The 19,362-nt window shown below is 45.6% G+C and overlaps 1 protein-coding gene across 1 annotated transcript in view; it reads left to right on the forward strand.

The window, feature by feature from the left end:
• Positions 1–5,669: 5,669 nt before the first annotated feature.
• Positions 5,670–19,362, forward strand: part of Kif25 (kinesin family member 25) — a 16,707-nt gene continuing 3,014 nt past the window's right edge. The window contains exons 1-6 of the mRNA XM_036168705.1: positions 5,670–5,708; positions 6,368–6,506; positions 8,294–8,397; positions 11,656–11,744; positions 13,818–13,854; positions 18,161–18,198. Coding sequence (XP_036024598.1) covers positions 5,670–5,708; positions 6,368–6,506; positions 8,294–8,397; positions 11,656–11,744; positions 13,818–13,854; positions 18,161–18,198 — 446 coding nt within the window. The remainder of the gene's footprint in view (positions 5,709–6,367; positions 6,507–8,293; positions 8,398–11,655; positions 11,745–13,817; positions 13,855–18,160; positions 18,199–19,362) is intronic.

Consider the following 19,362-nt stretch of genomic DNA (forward strand, 5'->3'; position numbering starts at 1 on the left):
TTCTCACCAATCCAACACTGGGTTGAGGTGAATGTGTGGGCTCCTGTCACCCAGTGCCACAGCGAGCAGAGTGGAAGTCCCACTCAGGCCAAGAAGTTAAGATCTAGTTTGTTTCCCCCACCTCAGTTGTAGGTATCAGGCTGCATGATAAGCTAGAGGCAGGCTAAAAGCTCAGAGGAGGGCACTTTACTGAGAGCACAGAGCTGGCTCAAGACTTGCTCAGGAGATGATCCGTGAATAAGGGTAGATTGAAGCTCTCACAGGAGAGATGGGTTTGCAGCAGTGAGTTGCAGGCTCAAGGGCACACCATGAATGCACATTTCAATCTTGGAGGGCTGCCTACAGAACTGCAGAAGTTTCTGGGCTTGAGGCTGGAAGTCTTGGGCCAGCGATTTGGCCCCAAGTCTTTCCTTGGTTTGCAGGTGGCTGCTTCCCTATAGTGTCCTGGGGTCTTCCCTCTGTGCACCCTTGAAGAGCCTGTGGCTCCGGGGTTGTATTCAGAAGGACACCAATGAAATTGTAAAGGAACCCACCCTCCAAGGCTTCTTTAAATCAACCACCTTGTAGGCACTGTCTTTGGATGTTACCTGCTGAGGTACCTACTGGGACTTAATACTTCACCCATCAAGTTGTGGGGGTGGGGGCGGTTACAGCCCCATAACAAGCCACAGATTACACCATGGCCTAGCAAAGGCACTGGAGAGAACCTTCTAGGGTCAGAGCAACCCTGAAAGGTTGTCCTCACAGACTTTTCTAAACCCCATTCTAATTGGACCAGACTTCAGAAATGCTTGTGTCCCAGGACCATGGGGAACACATCCTTCTGACACTGCTGTACAGCATTGTTCTAGTGGTGGAACTTGAGCATTTCAGGAGGAAAATGAAGGAAAAGGCATTGCATCAGAAAGGAAGAATGAGGCAGTCCACTGGCAGGTGGAACCATATTATAGATATGATCCTAAGGAATCTGCTAAAACCTTTTACATTAAAAAGTAAGTTCTATAAGAATATAGCATCCATCTACAAAAATAAATGGCATTTCTGTGTTCTAGCAATGAATCCAAGTAAAATTAGGAAAACATTCCATGTATAGTATCCCCCCCCAAAAAAAATGAGTATATTTTGAAATAAATTTGACCAAACACATACCAGACTTATAGCTGCAGCTGCTATTATAGTTTGAGATCTAGGAATTAAGTAAATTTCATCAAAATATTCCAGAGATTTTTTCATAATGAACTGAAGGAATTTTAACAACACTGTATAACTCCTAGGTTTCAGATTTATTCAATCAGAGTTTAGAATTACAGAGAATATTGTCTCCAAATGATTACAGCTTTTTTTGTGAGCCAGTAGAGAGTAATTTGCTTAACAGGAGAGACTGCATCCCTATCTGGAGACTAAAGTTGCTGCAAGAGGGACTGAATCGCTAGCAAAAATGACTAGATCCATGAAAGGAAGGACTGAATCTCCTGCAGGAATGATAGGATCCCTAGAAGGAGGGACTTAATTTATTCTCTGAGGAGACTGGAGCACCAGCAGGGTACTGACCTTTAATTCGAAAGACTGTATGTTCAGCAGGATGAACTGAGTTTCCAGGAATGATGCACCCATAGCTGGGACACTAAGCCCCCAGTAAGATGACTGCACCTGGACCAGTCATGTTGGGAGTTAAACATGCACCCCATTCTTTGGTTTGTAAAATCCTAGCAGTCTGTGCTCCAGCTTCCTTCCAGAGTCCAAATCCATTCCCCACCTTCCCATCCTCACATAAATCCTTTCTCTTCTGACCCTCCAAGACCACCCACATCTACACACACACACACACACACACACACACACACACACACACACACACACACCCGTATGTGTATGTATTATGTATTTTTCATCCCAAGACAGGGTCTCTTTATGTAGCCCTGGCTATCCTGGAACTCACTCTGTAGACCAGGCTGGCCTTGAACTCACAAAGATCCACCTGCCTCTGTCTCTCAAGTGCGGGCATTAAAAGTGTGTGCCACCACCGCCTAGCTGTTTTTGTTTTTTGAAGGTAGACTGATTCTATGGCTTCCTTTGTAAACTCTCCACTTACCGGCAATGCTCTCTGGTACCTTTCTGACCAAAGGATAGAGAATCTGGAGTTTTGCATTCCTAGTTAAGTCCATGGGGCTGCTGCTAGTAGTGTCAGGACTGCCCTCGGTAGGGAGGGCCCAGAACCTTGGGGTGTGGGTGGGATAGCAGGCCAGCCCTTACTGAGGTGGGCTTGTCTTGTCCCTGCAGTATGTGGAGAAATCTGAGCAATCTCACAGTTGACCTTTCCTGTAGTTCTTTGCTGAGACTGTTTCTACTCTTCCTTGTTCAGTCACAGTATTTCAGTATGACCAAGCAAGTGCTGTGTTGATGGGTTTTCCTTTTGGATCCTTGGTCCTAGGTCAAAGAAGAAAGAATAGCTGAACTGGAAACAGAAAATGCTATTATGCATCTGAAACTGGCAGAGGTAACATTTTAATGTGTCTTGTAGCTGATAGACCAAGCATGAGTGGCTGTTTGGAGTCAGCTGCTACACTTGCAAAAGATGAACAGGGAGAGTGACTTTCATTCCATCCTTTGTCCCATTCAGTGAGGTGGAAGGCACTCTTCAGTTGACACTTAGCATGCCATCCTACACTGGAACAGGGATGAGTTCTAATTTATTTATCTTGGTGCTCACAAGTATTTAATGAATAATTCATTAATGATACACCCAGCAGCTGTTTCTTAGCAGATGTGTTGTTTAATTTATGCATCATGAATTCATCTATATTAAGTTGTACAATTCTGTGTTTAGTAAATTTACGGATACACATCTGCTGCAAATTTTTTATGTTGCTATAACAAAATACCTGAGATTCTATAATTTACAAAGAGCATTTGTTACTTTCAGTTTGGGAGTCCAAGATGAAGGCACTGCAGGTTTGATATCTGTGGCCAGCTCGTTTCTCTAATTGATAACTGTCTAGATGTCCTCATGTGGTTGGAGTGGATGAGCAAATAGCTCTCTAGTCTTGTCCATTTATGAGGGTAGAGTCCTCATGATCTCATGCCCCCCCACAGTGGACATTGTTTGTTAGCATGAATCTTGGAGGGCCGCTGTACTCTTCCGTAGCTCCTCACCAAGCTGTGGAAGCTTGTTCCCCTTTTCAGTTTCCCTTAGAGCCTGTTTACTTCTGAACAGTCCCACACTGATCTGGCAGGCAGTCTGTCCAGCCCCAGCCCTTCAATCTGTCTACAACAAGTTGCTGGGCCTCCTCAGGGGCGGCCTCCGCCCTCATCCACCCTTTTTGAGGGAGCTTATCTGCTCTCAGGGTCAACCAGGGACTGAGCCAGAAACTAGAAGCCTGTGTTGGGCAGGGTCCTCCCGTAGGAGCTCAGACACTGTCTCCATCACAGGAGCACATCAGAGACTCTGCTTCCTTCCTTCTCTGTCCTAAAACGTGAGGGTGCGTCTACCTGAGAACTGAGTACTGACCTATGTGCTCTTCACCTTGTCATTGGGTCACAGTACTGCGTGTGATGTGAGCTTTTGGCTAGATGTGGACACAAATGTGGTTCACTGTGAGATGTGTGGCTGGTGTCTCTGAGAGGCTGGGCCTGCCAGCATCTGCTGCTTATAAAGACAGTGTAAGGATAAACACCCCCCCCCTCAAAAAAAAAAAAAAACCCACACAGGAAAGCAACAAAATGAGGTAAACTCCACAGTCATCACCTTGTTCATTCAGGGCCTTTCTACTGACACCTGTGGAAACCAGAACTCTGGCCCACCCTGCAGCGTCTCTGCTGTCCTGCCAATAGCCTTGTCCTGGAGCTGTGTTTTCTCTGTCCCCCTTGCATTCCATAGGAAGTACTTCCTGTTACCTTCCCTAATGCTTCCCCCAAATTCAGAAAGATCTTTGGAAACTGTGTGCTGAAAAGCCTGGCTATTCAAAGCCCTTCCCAGGTTTGGCACTGCCCATAAGTGAATGCACAGGTCCCTGACCGCTGTGCGGGTTTTGCAACCCCTTCTGTCCTATCTCTTCTGAGGTCTGTCACTCACAGCCTTGATTTGGGCGCTGTCTGTGCCTTCAGCCCTGAGAGCCCAAACCTTGAACTGCCCATTCCTCTAGGATTCCTTCTCTGACTCTCCCCACTCTAGTTTAAGCTCCATTGGCGTCTCTCTTCCTGTGTAATATGTATCACGAACAATCAATAACTTTCTTTTCTTGGGGGGGGGGGGAAGGTACCTGCTGGGTTTTCAAGGTTTTAAAACTTCATTGTACTTTCTTTCTATACAGTACCAGGAAAGGATGAACAGGAGCAGCCGTGAGGCCTGGCCCTATGCTCTGCTCAGAACGAGGCAGTGTCAGCAGGGAAGAATTCATGCAGCCTTCCTCCAGCTTGGCTACCAGACTAGGGTAGAACTGACCTCAGCATAGCAAAATCACCTTTCATTCATGGAATGTTGAGTGGTGTGGGGCTTAGGAGAGTCCCTTTGCCTCTTCTCTGTCAGAAGAGGCTCACCCCAGGACACTCAGACAGGTTCAGCTTTTCAATGCTCAGTAAAAGAAAGCCCAAAGCATTTGTTGGCACCTGAGCAAAAATGAGACATAAGTAGTTTTGGGGCCAGTAGACAAATGGCCTGAGAAAGCAGCAGTGGAGACTTGGTCTCCTAAGTCACAGCTGTTGTTTTTATGTCTGTGGGTGTTTTGCCTGCATGTATGTCTGTGTACCATATGCATGCAGCTACCCTCAGGGCAGAAGAGGGCATCCTATCTCCTGAGACTGTAGTTCCAGACAGTTAGGAACTGCCATGTGGGTGCTGGGATTGAACCCCAAGCGGTCTTGAACTGCTGAGCCATTTCTCCAGCCCCCACAGTGGTTATTTTTTATAGTTTAATGATAGAAAATATTTGTAATAACATAGGTATCCCATCCCCCTACACCATATCCGAGCAGTCCTTAGACTGCCGGTGGCCTCTGGAGGAAACGCCAGGAAAACAGGTATCTCACTTAGTGTATTTGGCAAGTCTCCAACGTGAGATTGTGGTAGATATTTTTATACCATTGATTAAAAACATTGTTTTACCTTATGTTAAAAACAATGTGACCAGGGTGGGAAACAGGAAAAAACAAAACAAAAAAACCCAAAACAAACTCATTAAAACAATGTAAGCACCATCTGCAAACAGGATTAACCTGCCATGATCAGCCATGAAGGCTTAAACTGTGTTCATTCAGAATAGATTCATGTAGAACTCATTGTAAATTCCCTCCCACCCTAGTAAAATCAGCCTACCTTTGAATAAGCTGTATAACTATCTGTGTTCTATATAGTAAAACTACCTTGATTCAGCTTAGCTTTGCCATTTTTATTAAAATGTTTCTGTGCATGGAGGAATCTCCATTATTCATAACTTAAAAAAACAAAAACCGTATGTTTAAGCTCAAATAACATTCTGATGTGCTATTGAGAGTAAATACTAAACCAGGCCACATCCTTTCATCTATTCATTGTCAAATCATCATGCTGAAAGTCCTGGGATAATTGCTGGAGTTGGACAGGGGGAATGTGTGACGCACAGGATATTAGCTGCATTGTTCCCAAAGTTCCCTGAAAACTCTGATGCAGACTGTTCCTGGAACTCTGTCACGACATGGACATGGCAATTTCTTCTGACTTGCCTGAGCTCATGGTAATGAAGCCTCCAGAAGTTGGTCTGGACAGCCCATCAGAGCTTTGCTCTTGATTAACATAGCCCAAGTGTGCCACCAAAATCACCAGGATGTTAAAATGGGTCAGAAGACTGTCCATGATTACACAGTGAGCTATACTGCAGAAATTGATCATATAACTTGGTCTTCTGTTTTTCTAAGGATCTTAATAATGTGGAATATATGAAATCATGAGCTGCTCTCAATGCACTAACCCCAGAACTATTGAGTTAGAATTTCTGAGGAGGGCTGGTCGGTGGTAATGCGCACCTTTAATCCCACCCAGCACTTGGGAGGCAGAGGCAGGCAGATCTCTGTGAGTTCAAGGCCAGCCTGGCCTACAGAGTGAGTTCCAGGATAGCCAGGGCTGTTACACAGAGAAACCCAGTCTCAAACAAAACAAAACAAAGCAAACAAACAAAAAAGAACTAATGAAGGGAACCTGGGCTCATGTGTGGCAAACACTCACCTTGCATGTTTGAGGAAGAACCAATGCTTCACATGCCCCTAGTTCACAACAGGTTGCTGCAGGATTGCTGGTGGTGGGCCACATTCCTGTTCCGTGGGGCTTTTGTGATTGGTTGTACACTGTAGTGGCTGATTATGGCATGATCGGTTGTGCTGTGTTTTCATCACACAGAAACTTCAACAAGATGTCAAGGAGCTGCGGAATTCTTTCCTGGTGCTCTTACAAAGCCACCAGGACGGGTACCAGAACTGCCTCTCTGACATAATGGCTGCTGTGCAGGGGGCACAGCTGAGCGGCGAGGCTCTTCGAGGTGAGAGTATGACCAAGGACACATAGAGGAAAAACCTCTCTGAACAGTGACCGGCCTGGGAGTCCAGCCCCATGTCTTTTTACTCCTGGTGTATACCTAATATGATGGCAGTAATAAATGCCGTGCCACTTACACCATGATGGAATGCCTCCAGCTCCAGTGTTGAGCCATCTGCCCACCTCCCCGGTAGCTCACCTTGCTACAAGGCCCCCTCTTCCCCTCTGACACCCACATAACATTTCCTTAACTTTGATGTTCAGGGCCATGAGCCTCCCGGTCAGACTTCCTCCAAAATAGGAGGTGAAGTGTTGTGTTCTGCAGTTCAGCTGTCATCTCCAGGAGTCCTGCTTATCTCCCTCCAACTGTACTGTGTGTGCCAGAGCCCCATGTACTCTCCAGTGTCATGCAGTCCACACCTGTGACAAAGGGAAACTGGTCATCATGCTGATATTTCAAAAGAGGTGCACCCAAGCTTGCAGCTGTTTACCGCTTTGGGGCTAGGTTAACATTTCATTTTAGATAATGATTGCCCTGGGATCTCACTGTTGTCTCCACAGGAAAGTTCAGTTCAGTAACCTCCTGGAGGTTCCTGAGGCTTTTGTAGGTGTGCGTGTGTATGTGTGTATGTATATGTGTGAATGGTATGTTTGTATACATGTGTACATGTGTGTGGTATATGTGTGTGTGTTATGTGTATATATGTGGTTTATGACACATTCATGTGTGTGGTTGTATGTATGATGTGATAGATGGAGTTGTGTCCATATGCTCATGTGCGTGATGCCTGTATCTGCTGTGTGTGATGAATACATGAAGAATGTGTGTGGTCTGTGTGCATGGGTAGTATGTGTAGCGTGTGTATAGGATGCGCATGTAGGGTCTTCACTTGCATGCTGCATGGGAAGAGTCAATCATCTTTCCCAGAAGTGAGGACACATAACAAACTAAAGGGAAGACTGAGAGAGGAGCAGATGTAGCTTTTCCCTAAGAAATGCTGATGTGTGTGATGATTTTGTAGCCATGAATCACTCCCCACTACCCACAGGGGTGCTGTACATAATGTGCCTATGAAATGCAGCCAGGAGGGCATCCCAGACTGTTTCTCATGTTTCCAGGTTTGGGGGAGGAAGGTCGGTCTCAGGAGGTCCTAGTCAGCCAAGACAGCATGTCCCTTTCAATTCTTCTCAAGACACAGGTCCCAACCAGCATCCTTTGCTCAATCAGCCTGTTCCATAACTGACAGGAAAGCAGGCAGCAGCAGTTCATGTTATAAGCCAAGGAAGACGAGAGCCTAGCCGAGAGCCTAGCCATCAGCCAACCTAGAGGGACTCTGTGTAGATTCCTCAGAGTAGGGGTTCTCACCTCTGCTGTGACTGAGACAGGCACCAGGAGTCTATGTGAAGCAATGTGGCTCTTCCTGTAAAAGATGGAGTCATCCTGGTGGGACCGAGAAAATGTTGGGTCTCAGATGTACAGTGAGATCCAAAAGTCAGCCCAATTTCTGCCATGTGGCCTTGTCCCACCCAGAGGGGGCCTTATGGAAACCTTTGATACTTGAGCAAGCTGCAGGGCTAGGTACATTTCAGCCCACAGTGGGTGGTCATTAGAGCCAGGACTCCATCTGCATCGTTAGTTACCATGATCATTGAGCACCCAGAACCTCAGTTGGAGAACCCACTGTGGCCTATCCTGCCAACCTCCTTATGATTTGAACCTTTCTTGGATAGGAGACTGCAGGGTCTCCCCATGAGAACTGGGCTGTAACCCGGGGTGATCTGTCCCTGCAGCTTGTCAGTCAGAGGCTGCACATCTACAACAGTGCTTGCAGGAGCTGGATTCACGCTTCCGTCTGGAACAGCAGAGGAGGAGAGCCCTCCATAACAGCCTGGTGGTGAGTGCCTGCATTGCCAGCACAGTGGTCCAGCAACTCAGAATATACGTACATACCCAAGGATGATTGTGAGGCAACACCTGAGTGACAGTTGGCCAATATTGCTAGAATCTAGAGTAATGCTTGAGGGCAAGAGTCACAGCCCAAGGTCGGGCAGAGGAAGTAAGAGGGAGCCAGCCTCAAATTGTCAGTTAGGATGAAGCATCCTCTTCACCCAGAAGCCACTGGCCACTGCTCAGTCAGGAGGCAATAATAAAGAGGAAAGGGGTCACCATAGTACTGGGTGGGGTTAAGAGGCACCAGTGGCCGTGGTCACTATAGGTAGGTAATATGATCATAACAAAACATCAAAAATCGACAGTTAACTGATGTGAGATGTGGGACAGAGATGGGTAGAGGGAGATTTTTCAGGATATAAGAACCCAGAAACTCAAGGTCTCAGGCCTTGCAAGCACGTTCCTCCCTCAAAGCCTTATACTGTTTTTCTCAACCACAGAGGAGGCGCCAAGGATCTCTTGCCTTTCCAAGAGCATAAGACCTAAGGTCGCTTGGAAGACCAGAAGTTCAAACTCAGGCCTCCACACATTAACGTGAGCAGCCAAGGCCTACAGTTCATTTGGCCAACTTGCTTCTCACAGACATGGCTTCTGTGGGGTTTGCCCAGTGTCTGTGAACCCTGCTTACTCATTTCCCAAAGCCCGTGTGTGCCTCTGGTGACAGCTCCTCTGGACCTCAGCAGTCCTTGAGCATCATCTGCTTACCTGTTTCAGTGCTCAGAGTAGACCCTAGAGGGTAGTTTCTGGGTACCGTAGAAGATGGTTTCTGGGTACTTACAGTGTAACCAGCACTGACTAAAGCATTTTAGGGAATTCTCTCTTTTTTTTAAACTTTTTTTTAATTGAAATTTTTTTTCATACATCATATTTCTGATTATGTTTTTCCCCTTCCCCAAACCCTCCAGGTCCTTTCTATCTTCCCAATTTCATATTCTCTTTCTCATTCTTAAAAAAGAAAAGCAGACCAGAACAACAACAACAACAACAACAACACACACACACACACACACACACACACACACACACACACACACACACATTTTAATTTTCTCAGCACTGCTGGTTCTTAAGAAAAAAGTTCCCCTCCCTGGACAACCCAACAAGAGCTCATGAGAACATGGCATTTCCACTTCTCTCCAGGTACTAAAGACCTAGGTAGATGCACAGAGCCTGATTGCAAGCATTTGGGGGCAGTATTGCGTACCATGCAAATAGACAGGTTCCAAATGTGCTGACCAGCTGGCTGAAGTGTACCACCCACTGGTCTCCTCAGTGCCCAGCTGGAAAGCTCATGAGAGAAGCTGAAAACCCTGCCTTCAGGATCCTGGTGGGGTGTAGAGGTCTCTCCTCATTGTTCACAAACATCCACTAGGCTCTGCCATGACTTTGTGTGTCCTCGATTTTCTGATGCCTTTGGCATGTAAAAGGCAAACTTCCCACAACATAGGATGATAGAAAATTGAAAAGGATCAGGCAGTGTTGATGGGCTGAGCCTGCTTTAGATACAGAGAGCCAGACAGATGTGGATGACAGATGCTGAAGAGTGTAGAGTCCCCACAGCAATGATGCACCCTGAACCCAGACAGGTTCTGACAGCAAGGGTCATGCTTGAATAGCTATTGTAATCGGACTTTCTTTGTACTTCCAGCTCCCAAATAATGACACAGAGACTTCTTAATTATAAAAGCTTGGCCTTAGCTTAGGTTTGTTTACAAACTAGCTCTTAAGATTAAATTAACCATTTATATTCATCTACACTCTGCCATGTGGCTCTTTACCTCTCTTCTCCATTCTGCATGACTGGCTCCCTCTATGTCTTGCTAGCAAAATCCCCAGTGCTGAGATTCCTCTATCTCCCCAGAAGTCCCACCTAGTCTCTCCTGCCTAGCTATTGGCCATTCAGCTCTTTATTAAACCAATCAGAAGGAACCCTAGGCAGAAACACATCTTCACAGTATACAAGAAGATTATCCCACAAGTTATTGATATCGCTAGGTCACCTTGATGACTTCCAGACAAATATAGACGACGGTCTCAGCTTTAGTTGTAGCATCTTGACTGCTGGACTCAACTGTCCAAATGTTGACCGTCCCATCCTCCCTACCCCCATTCTAGGGTGGCAAAGATCCCTTCTGTTTCTAAGGCTAGCACCTATACTCTGCAAGTATATGGGTCTGTCGGGTCCCACCTCCTCTCCCTGGTCTCTCACTTGCCCACATCCCAGTCCTACTTTGCGGAAGCATCCAGGGCTGCTTTGCCATGTGAGCCTTCCTACCACAGTTCACCTGCATATTTACTGGTGTGCTGATGGTCCTCACACTTTCCTGAGGGTTCTTCTGTAGTCTAAGCTAGGCGGAACCAAGGCTGTCTGAAGGACAGCCAGAGGCATTTGGTTACAGGATACCTGGTTACCAGGTATGTTGGACCTGACTGGTTGTCTCCAGCCCAAGTCAGCTATATATGAGTCAGAGCTGGCAAGCGGGGAAAGACTCCAAGGGTTGTGCTGACCTCAATCCCAGTCTCAGTGCAGTGGCCCCAGCCACCTCAGGATAGCACTGGGACCGAACTGAGTGAATGGATAAGAGAAAATGGTGGCTGGAGGCATCATAACTGAGCTCAGGATGCTTTCTGGTACCTTGTAGAAGATGGATGGACTGCTTCCAGGCAATCCCCCAGGTGTCAAAGACCACACTGGGGAGGCTTTGTCACCCAGGTCTGGGGCACTGGTGCCACCGCCTGAGCAGCGACTTCCTCAAGGTCAGCAGTGTTTAAGGTCAGCTTGGCAGAAATGGAACACAGCACTGAATCCTGTGTTGACAGTATCCACAAAACAACATAAATCCTACATTCGTCCCTCCTCTGACCTGGAGGAGGCCAGCCTTCCCAGTGCGAGCACAGCTCACTTTCACTCTGTTTTCCTCTGGGCAGTAAATCTCCATGATGTCATCTGGATGACCCTGTGGAAGGTCAGGATACCAGCCCCAAGCCAAATTCTTGAAATTCCTCCTAAAATGCCTGAGAGAATTTAGTCCATGATACCAGGAAATGGATATTTGTTGCTACTTAAGGAACAAATCTGTTAAAGTTGAATACAAAATCTCTGAGTAGCACTGAGCTGGCTGCCCTGTGGGGAATTTCAGAGGTCAGGGCCTTCTGCTGCTGAGCCAGCCTCTCCGGTGTTGAAAGCTCTTTGTTGTTGTAGGAGCTGAAAGGAAACATCCGAGTCCACTGTCGTATCCGTCCCTTTCTGTCATATGATAAAGAGTTGGATGGTTCAGCTTCACAGAACTGGTAATTTACTTTCTGTCTGTGTGTGGCTCAGGTTGGGGACGCATGTGCAGAAAAAGGCTTAGGATAGTGGCAGGACTTGCAGGGCCCTGTGTCCCCAGCCCTGGACCCTGGAGCAGCTCCTGGTGCCTAGGTAAAGCTGTCTTTGGGGGGTGGTGCCCCTTGGTGATGATGCAGGGCAGGCCCAATGGGACCAGGTTTGAATGTGGCCAGAATGTCTGCATAAGCATGTCTATTGGGCTAAGTCTCTGTCCTGTCCAAGTAGCAGGGTCTCACCCCACCCAGCCTTACCCTTTAGGTTCCTTCTTCTAGAGACCTCTCCTCAGTGCTAAGGCATGTCAAGTTGTGATGGCTGCTACTTCTGACTTACAGGAAGTCTTGGTGGTGATAGTGAGAAGCTGCAGTGAGTACTTGACCGCTAAGCTCAACAGGACATGTCCTGTGCTCCTAAGAGGACCCAGACCTCTGTCTCCTTCCTTCCTTCCCCTCTCAACTCTGTCTTCCCTACCTCTGGGCTGGGCTGGTCTCTTTGGGATCTGCAGTGGGTGTTGACTCCCTGGCTTGCTCCATGCTTTTGTTCCATTGATCCTATTGTTCCATTCCATACCAGTTTTACTCTTCTGAGAGGCCTAGCTGAGACTTTTCTGTTTATATTACATACTTCTAGTATGACACATGCCATCTCTGGTATGTGTGCATGTGTGTTATATGTATACATGTTTGTGTAGGTGCATACACAAAGCTACAGGAGGTGCTAGGTATCTTCTATCATTCTTCACTTTATTCTTTTGAGGCAGTGTCTCTCCCTAAACTTAGAGCTTGAATTTTCATCTCAGTTGGCTGCCAATGAGCCCCACACATCTTCCTGTCTCCACCCCAACTTGTTAGAAATATGCAAGACCGTGCCTGGCTTGTTATATGGGTGCTAGGATCCAGACTCACATATTGAAGTGCTCTTAACCATTGAGCAATATTTCTAAGCCCCAAATATTATCTGTTTTTAGTGGTGGCAGAGATGTTTTCTTTTCAAATCTTTAAGTCTTCCATTCTGCTAGCCATTGTGCATAAGATGCTTTCACACCAGTAGCCATGGCCATTTGTCCATAGCTGCAGCTGGAAAAGAACAGTGTCCTGTAAGACTTAGTTCTGAAGAGCAGTGAGCTTTCCTGAGCATGCCTTTCAATCCTATTCACAGGCTTGCTTCTGTTACACTGTTAATCTGTTCTCATCTACAGGGTATGGCAGTCATCCCCAAATCCTCGGTCTAAATGAGTACAAACTCCGGCAATAATAATTGCTTTCTCGGTCACCCCCACTGCATCCCACACTCCAGATGAAATGCTGAAGAGTTCAGATGCAGATGTTTCCACTATGGCTGGGTGGTCACTGGGTTGTTCATCTCCCTCAAAGGCCCCTTCTGAGGTGGCAGAATCTCCATGGATGCTCTTGTTGCTTATTCTTCTTCAATTTTTGTTTTGAAACTTACTGCTTTTCCCCCCCAGGTTCCTGTTTTCTTTCTTTCTTTCTCTCTTCCTTTCTCTCTCTCTTTCTTTCTTTCTCTTTCTTTCTTTCTTTCTTTCTTTCTTTCTTTCTTTCTTTCTTTCTTTCTTTCTTTCTTTCTTTCTTTCTTTTCTGAGACATGGTTTCTCTGTATAGCTTTGGTGCCTGTCCTGGATCTCGCTCTGTAGCCCAGGCTGGCCTTGAACTCATGAAGATCCACCTGGCTCTGCCTCCTGAGTGCTGTGGGTTCCTGATTCTTACAGACACTGGAGCTCCTGTGGGCACATAGTCCGGCATTGCTTTCCTAATCACTCTTGTCCTAAAACTGGCATGTGTGTGGGTGATAGTCACATTGTGTGGATCCTACCCAGAGTTGACCCACCCTCAGAGCACATGCAGGAGGTGGGATATAAAATGAAAGGTACAGAAGGAGAAGGTGCGATATGTGGCAGAGGTTTTAGAACAGAGCATTAGGGAAGCAGGGTGTGGACATAGAGCAGCAGGCATAAGAAGATTGCCAGTGTATAGAGTTTGGATGTCAGGAGTGTTTTTACACCCGCTGTCTTATCTCTACAGCACCACCCCTGGAGAAGTGGCCCATGCTGTTGATGATGTAAGTAGCCCCTAGTGAGCAAGATCAGAGATAATTTCACTGGCACATCCCATTGTCCTGGGTCCCCTGGAAGCACTCTGGGATGGAAGGGCATGCACTGGTTTCATTCTTTGTGGTGTGCTCATAGAGAATAAGGATATATTTGTTTCCCACTAATGTTGGAGCTGACACTCCTGATAGCATGTCTGTGTGAAGAAGTTGCTTTGCCAGTGTTGGCTTTCTGGTTCAAAAGATTCAAGCAAGCAAGTACTAAGACCTTAGCCATTAAGAAAATACAAAAGCAGTGATGTGAAATATGGACTTTGCAGTTCTGAATTTGAAAGAGGCCTGACTCTGTTTCTTCCTAATCTCCTCAGGTATCTTAGTTTTATCTGCAGAAAGGCTTCATGGAAACAATAGGGACTCAATACCCAATTGTGGCTGGATATGTATCATGCTCATGGGTTGAGGAAGTCCTAGATGACTATACTGGGTCCCTTGTATCCATAATAAATGAAGTTCCACAGACAATGACCATGAGTCAGGATGCAGAACCCAAGAGATGCAAGACTGAAAACAGAATTTGGGGAAGGACTAAAGCCAATTGAAATGCAAGATGATGCTAAACATTCTAAGCTCCTCACTGTTTCAAACACACTGATTACTTTTATAGCTACATGGGCCTCAGTACATACTGAGAAGGGTAGAGGGAAAGAATTACACATCTATGATTCATCTATGGTACCCTTCCCATAAGAAATAGATTTCAGGAAAAATAGTTTTTGAGGGGAAGTTTATCTTTATGGGTGATGCCATCTAAAACACTCAGAGTAAAAGATGAGTTTGGAACATCAGCAGTAGCCATTTGGGCCTTCTCATTAGTCCCCTGCAGATGTTGCTGCCCTTGGAGCTGACAGAGTCTTTGTGAAGTTGTGACATGGGATGACTTTATGTCCTTGTGACAGGCCAAAGTACCTGCATCCTGCCATATCTCTAGACCATCAGGCTGAGGAATAAACAACAGTGAAGGATGTTTCACTACAAAAAGAATATGATTTTCCTAACAAATAAATATATAAAAAAGATAGAGTAGAGGAGGGAGAGGCTATAGTATAGGACTCAAGTTATACAGTGGTCTCTGTGGCTCTGTCAGACACAACTGTGGAGGGTGTTGGGGACATCTGGGAACTTGGAAGGACATAAATGCTTCCATCTGACATGAGCCAAGAGGAAAATGTATGATAGGTGAAAGCTGCTTGCCCAGGGCTGACCTCCCCTCGGTGAGGAAACCCTGGTGTGGTGCTGCCACAGAAAAGAGAGGTCAGCTTAGTCCCAGTGTGGTATATTAGGGTGGGTAGAGTCTTTAAGAGATAGGGTCTGGAGCAGGGAAGATGGCTCAGTGGGTGACAGCAGTTGCTATGCAAGCATGAGGACCAGAGTTTGAACCCTCAGCACCAACCAGGTGTGAATGTGTATGCCTATAATATCAGCATAGGGAATTGCCGGGCAGTGGTGGCGCACGCCTTTAATCCCAGCACTCGAGAGGCAGAGGCAGGCGGATCTCTGTGAGTTCGAGGCCAGCCTGGGCTACAAAGCGAGTTCCAGGAAAGGCGCAAAGCTACACAGAGAAACCCTGTCTTGGAAAACAAACAAACAAACAAACAAACAAACATCTGCATAGGGAGGCAGTGGGACACAAGAATATTCTTGTAGCTTACTGGCCAGCCAGCCTGGATGCAACAACAAGCCTGTTTCAGTGAGAGGACCTATCTCAAGGTAGTAAGGAAGAGGGTGATGAGAAAAGAGACCAAATGTCTTCATTTGGTCTCTTCATGCACACACACACACACACACACACACACACGCACACACACGCACACACACACACACGCACACACACGCACACAGACACACACACACACACACACACACACACACACACACACACACAGATGGGGGTGTCTTCTGCAAGGTGATTACGTCACTTCTAGAGGGAGCCCATGTAGCAAGAACCAGTTGCTATAAGAAGGACCGAACTGTTCCCAAATGCCTCTCACTTCTCATCCTGTCATGAGAGCTTTCTTTCAGGCGCATATGCCAACGATGAAACACAGGACTATGACAAAGGTTAGACCACCAAGGTTACCCCATCTGTGAACAACAAAACTCATCCAAACAAACCTCTCCTTGCATTGCTCAGCTTCAGTTCTTCTTCTTCTAGTGGCAGAAAGTGGACTGGCTCAGCTGCTCTTCAGGTAACACTTAGAAGGTGTGATTAATAACTCGCTGATTAGGTTTGAAGAGTCCTTGACACTTGAGGAAGCAGACTGTAGCTTTACAGGTAGATTGAGATGGTTTTCCTTTTCAATTTAGACTATGCCAAAAGAGAAAAGTAGGTGTGTGCAAGAATATCTATAAGATAGAACATGTCTAAGTGTTCGGGACAGGGTCTCAGCACTAACACTTTCAATTCTGTCTCGGTGTACACACTAGAAAGTCTCCAAAAATCAAGTTATATTGGGTTGGGTTGGGTTTATATTTTGCTCTAAATTATTACAGGCATCACAAAATAAATTGAGAAAGCCACTTACTGCTAATATTGGCAGTGTTGAACTTAATTGGAAATCTCAGGACTATGGGTTGAGTGTGACCACTCTTTTTGGTCATGAGAATTAGTATGGCTACTTTTCAGGTCATGAGAGTTAATATAGCCACTCTTGGGGACTAAAGAAATGACCCAGAGACTAAGAGACTGGCTGCTCTGAAGGATTGTTTTTTTCTTTTAGACTTATTTATTTTTATTTTATGTACATAGGTGGTTTGTCTTCATGTGTGTATTGCACAGTGTGCATGTGTGCAGTGCCTGCAAAGGTCAGAAGAGGGTCAGACACTCTGGAACTGGAGTGACAGATGACTGTGAGACACGACATGGGTGCTAAGAACCAAGCCCAGGTCCTCTGGCAGGGCCGCCAGTGCTCTTAGCCACTGAGCCATCTCTCCAGCTCCTGCTCGGAAGGTTTTTTGATGTATTGTTGATTACTGTCTGTTCCAAAAGCTTGTTTCATAGGAATCAGTCTTAAGATTGTGTGTCATAAACTTTAGCAACACTGGAAATAGTTTTAACGATTTGAAAGCCTTACCTTTTTTTGTTTTTGTTTTGTTTTTTAAGACAGATAAGCTGTTTAGTCCTTTCTGTCCTGGAACTCACTTTGTAGACCATACTGGCCTTGAACTCAGATACACCTGCCTCTGCCTCCTGAGTGCTGGGATTAAAGGCATGTGCTGCCACCACCACCAGGCTTCTTTCTTTCTTTCTTTCTTTCTTTCTTTCTTTCTTTCTTTCTTTCTTTCTCTCTCTCTCTCTCTTTCTTAACAAAAGGTAAATAATGACTATAGTTGTTTTCAAAAATTAACAGAGCTCTAGAAATAAACACTTTTAAGAACTTTAATTTTTTTCTTTAAAGCTATTTTTATTACATTTATTTGCTGTAGATGTGTATGTGACATATGCTGACATCAGTGGACAACTTACAGGAGTTGTTTCTCTCCTTCCAGCTTGACATGGGTGCCAGGGATAGAATTCAGATGGCCAGTCTTGGAAGCAAGCTCCTTTAACATCTGATCCATCTCTCCAGCCCCCAAAGTATATTTTGTTCTATCCCCCACACTGTATTGCCCCAAGCACTAGTATTGCTAAGGCAATCAAAAGGAGACCTTCAAAAATCTTCAGGGTTTGAGGTTTAAAGACATCCCACAGCTAGTTGTAGTGGGACACATCATTAATCTCACCCCTTGGAAGGCAGAGTTAGGTAGATCTCTGTGAGTTTCAGAACAGCTTGGACTACATGGTGAGTTCTAGGACAGCCAGAGCTACATAGTGAGACTCTGTCTCAAAAAACCCAACAAAACAAAACAATACCCCCCCAACACACACACACACACACACACACACACACACACACACACACACACAAAGACATTTCATCCTCAAGTTGATAGAGCTCTCAGAGTACCAGTGACTATAAACAGCACCTACCCTAGCCTTTCCAGTCTGCAGCCTTCTGGTCAACCCTCAGGAGCATCCATTGAGAAAACATGTCCTTGAGCAGATTTCTGCCAGCTGGTGGGGAAGTCAGGTTGTGTTGCCTCTTTATTCTATCATCCCTTAGCAGACTTCCTGGGCCCTGCCAAAATTCCACTCACCACATTCAGAGGGCTTAGTGTTTTCAAGTCTAACTCAACAAAATAAGATAACATTTCTTTTGATTGTAGCATTTGGGATTGTGTTTAAGAGATATCAGCAGAATGCAAACTGTTTAATAAGTAGGTCTGCATGTTAGGACTGCATGCAATCTTATCTGCTGAGTGAGTGAATGGTTGGTTCATGACCTTGCCTCTCTTGGCTTTCATGGTATTTTTATTCCTGAAGCCTGAAGAGTTTATGTTGGCACCTCCTGTGATCTCCGTGTCCAGCACCTCTGGACTTACCCTGTAAGCAAGAGCAGATTCACATGGCTGCCCTTGTTCTGGAGAGCTCTAAGGTTTGCTTGTTTACACTTTTCATTTGATCCACATCTTCTTACTTGAAAGACTTGGGAGAACAGCTTGTTGGCTTTGCAGCAGCACCCGTGGACCTGCAGTGGAGGTTTTCCCTGCTACCGACTTGAATTCCTGAATTCCTATGACATGTTGAATAAGCTATCCTACATAGTTTTGAGCATTTGAATAATTAGTCCCTAGCTGGTGACTCTGTTTGGGTAGATTTAGGAGGTGTGACCTTGCTGGAGGAAGGGGGTAGGCTTTGTGGTTTCAAAGCCTTGCACCTTTCCCAGTTCTCTCTCTGCTTTGTATTTTCAATTCAAGATGTGAGTCCTCAGCTTCTTGCTCCTCCCACCACTACTTGCTATCATGGAACTTAAGCCCCTATAAACTCTCTGTTTTATAGGTTGGTTTGGTCCTGGTGTCTTATGACAATAATAGAAAAGTAACTAATACAGACATTAATATGAAGGAGTGTACTATTGCTGTAACACCTGGTCATGCTGGTGCCTTGTTTTGTTTTTGGAAGAAGGTGGAAGACTTTGGAACTTTGAGCTAGAAGAGATTGAACACTGTAGGCAGAGTTTAGTGGGCCATCCCAGTAGGAGCTTGGAAGACAGTAGTGCCAAGAGCCATGCAGACTGTGGAAGCCCAGGTCAAGAGGATTCAGAGGGGAACAATAGTTTTAGCAACTATGCTAAAGACCTTTTTTGTGATTTTTTTTTTTCAGAAATATAGCTTCCTTCTGCCCTTGTCCTAAGAATTTACCTGAGGCTAAATTTAAAAGTAACAGCCTAATTTATTTGGTGATAGAGATTTCAGGAGAGCCTAATATTGACTCTGTCATGTGATGATTAGTGATTCCCATTAACAGGTCTTCAATGAAAAAGAGCAAATGGTTCAGAAAGAAATACGAAATGTATAGTTTGGAGAGAAAAAGAATACTGGCAAGTTTAATATTATAGCCAATGCTTATGTTAGAAAGATGCG

This window comes from Onychomys torridus, chromosome 19 (assembly GCF_903995425.1).
Source record: "Onychomys torridus chromosome 19, mOncTor1.1, whole genome shotgun sequence".
NCBI lineage: Eukaryota > Metazoa > Chordata > Mammalia > Rodentia > Cricetidae > Onychomys > Onychomys torridus.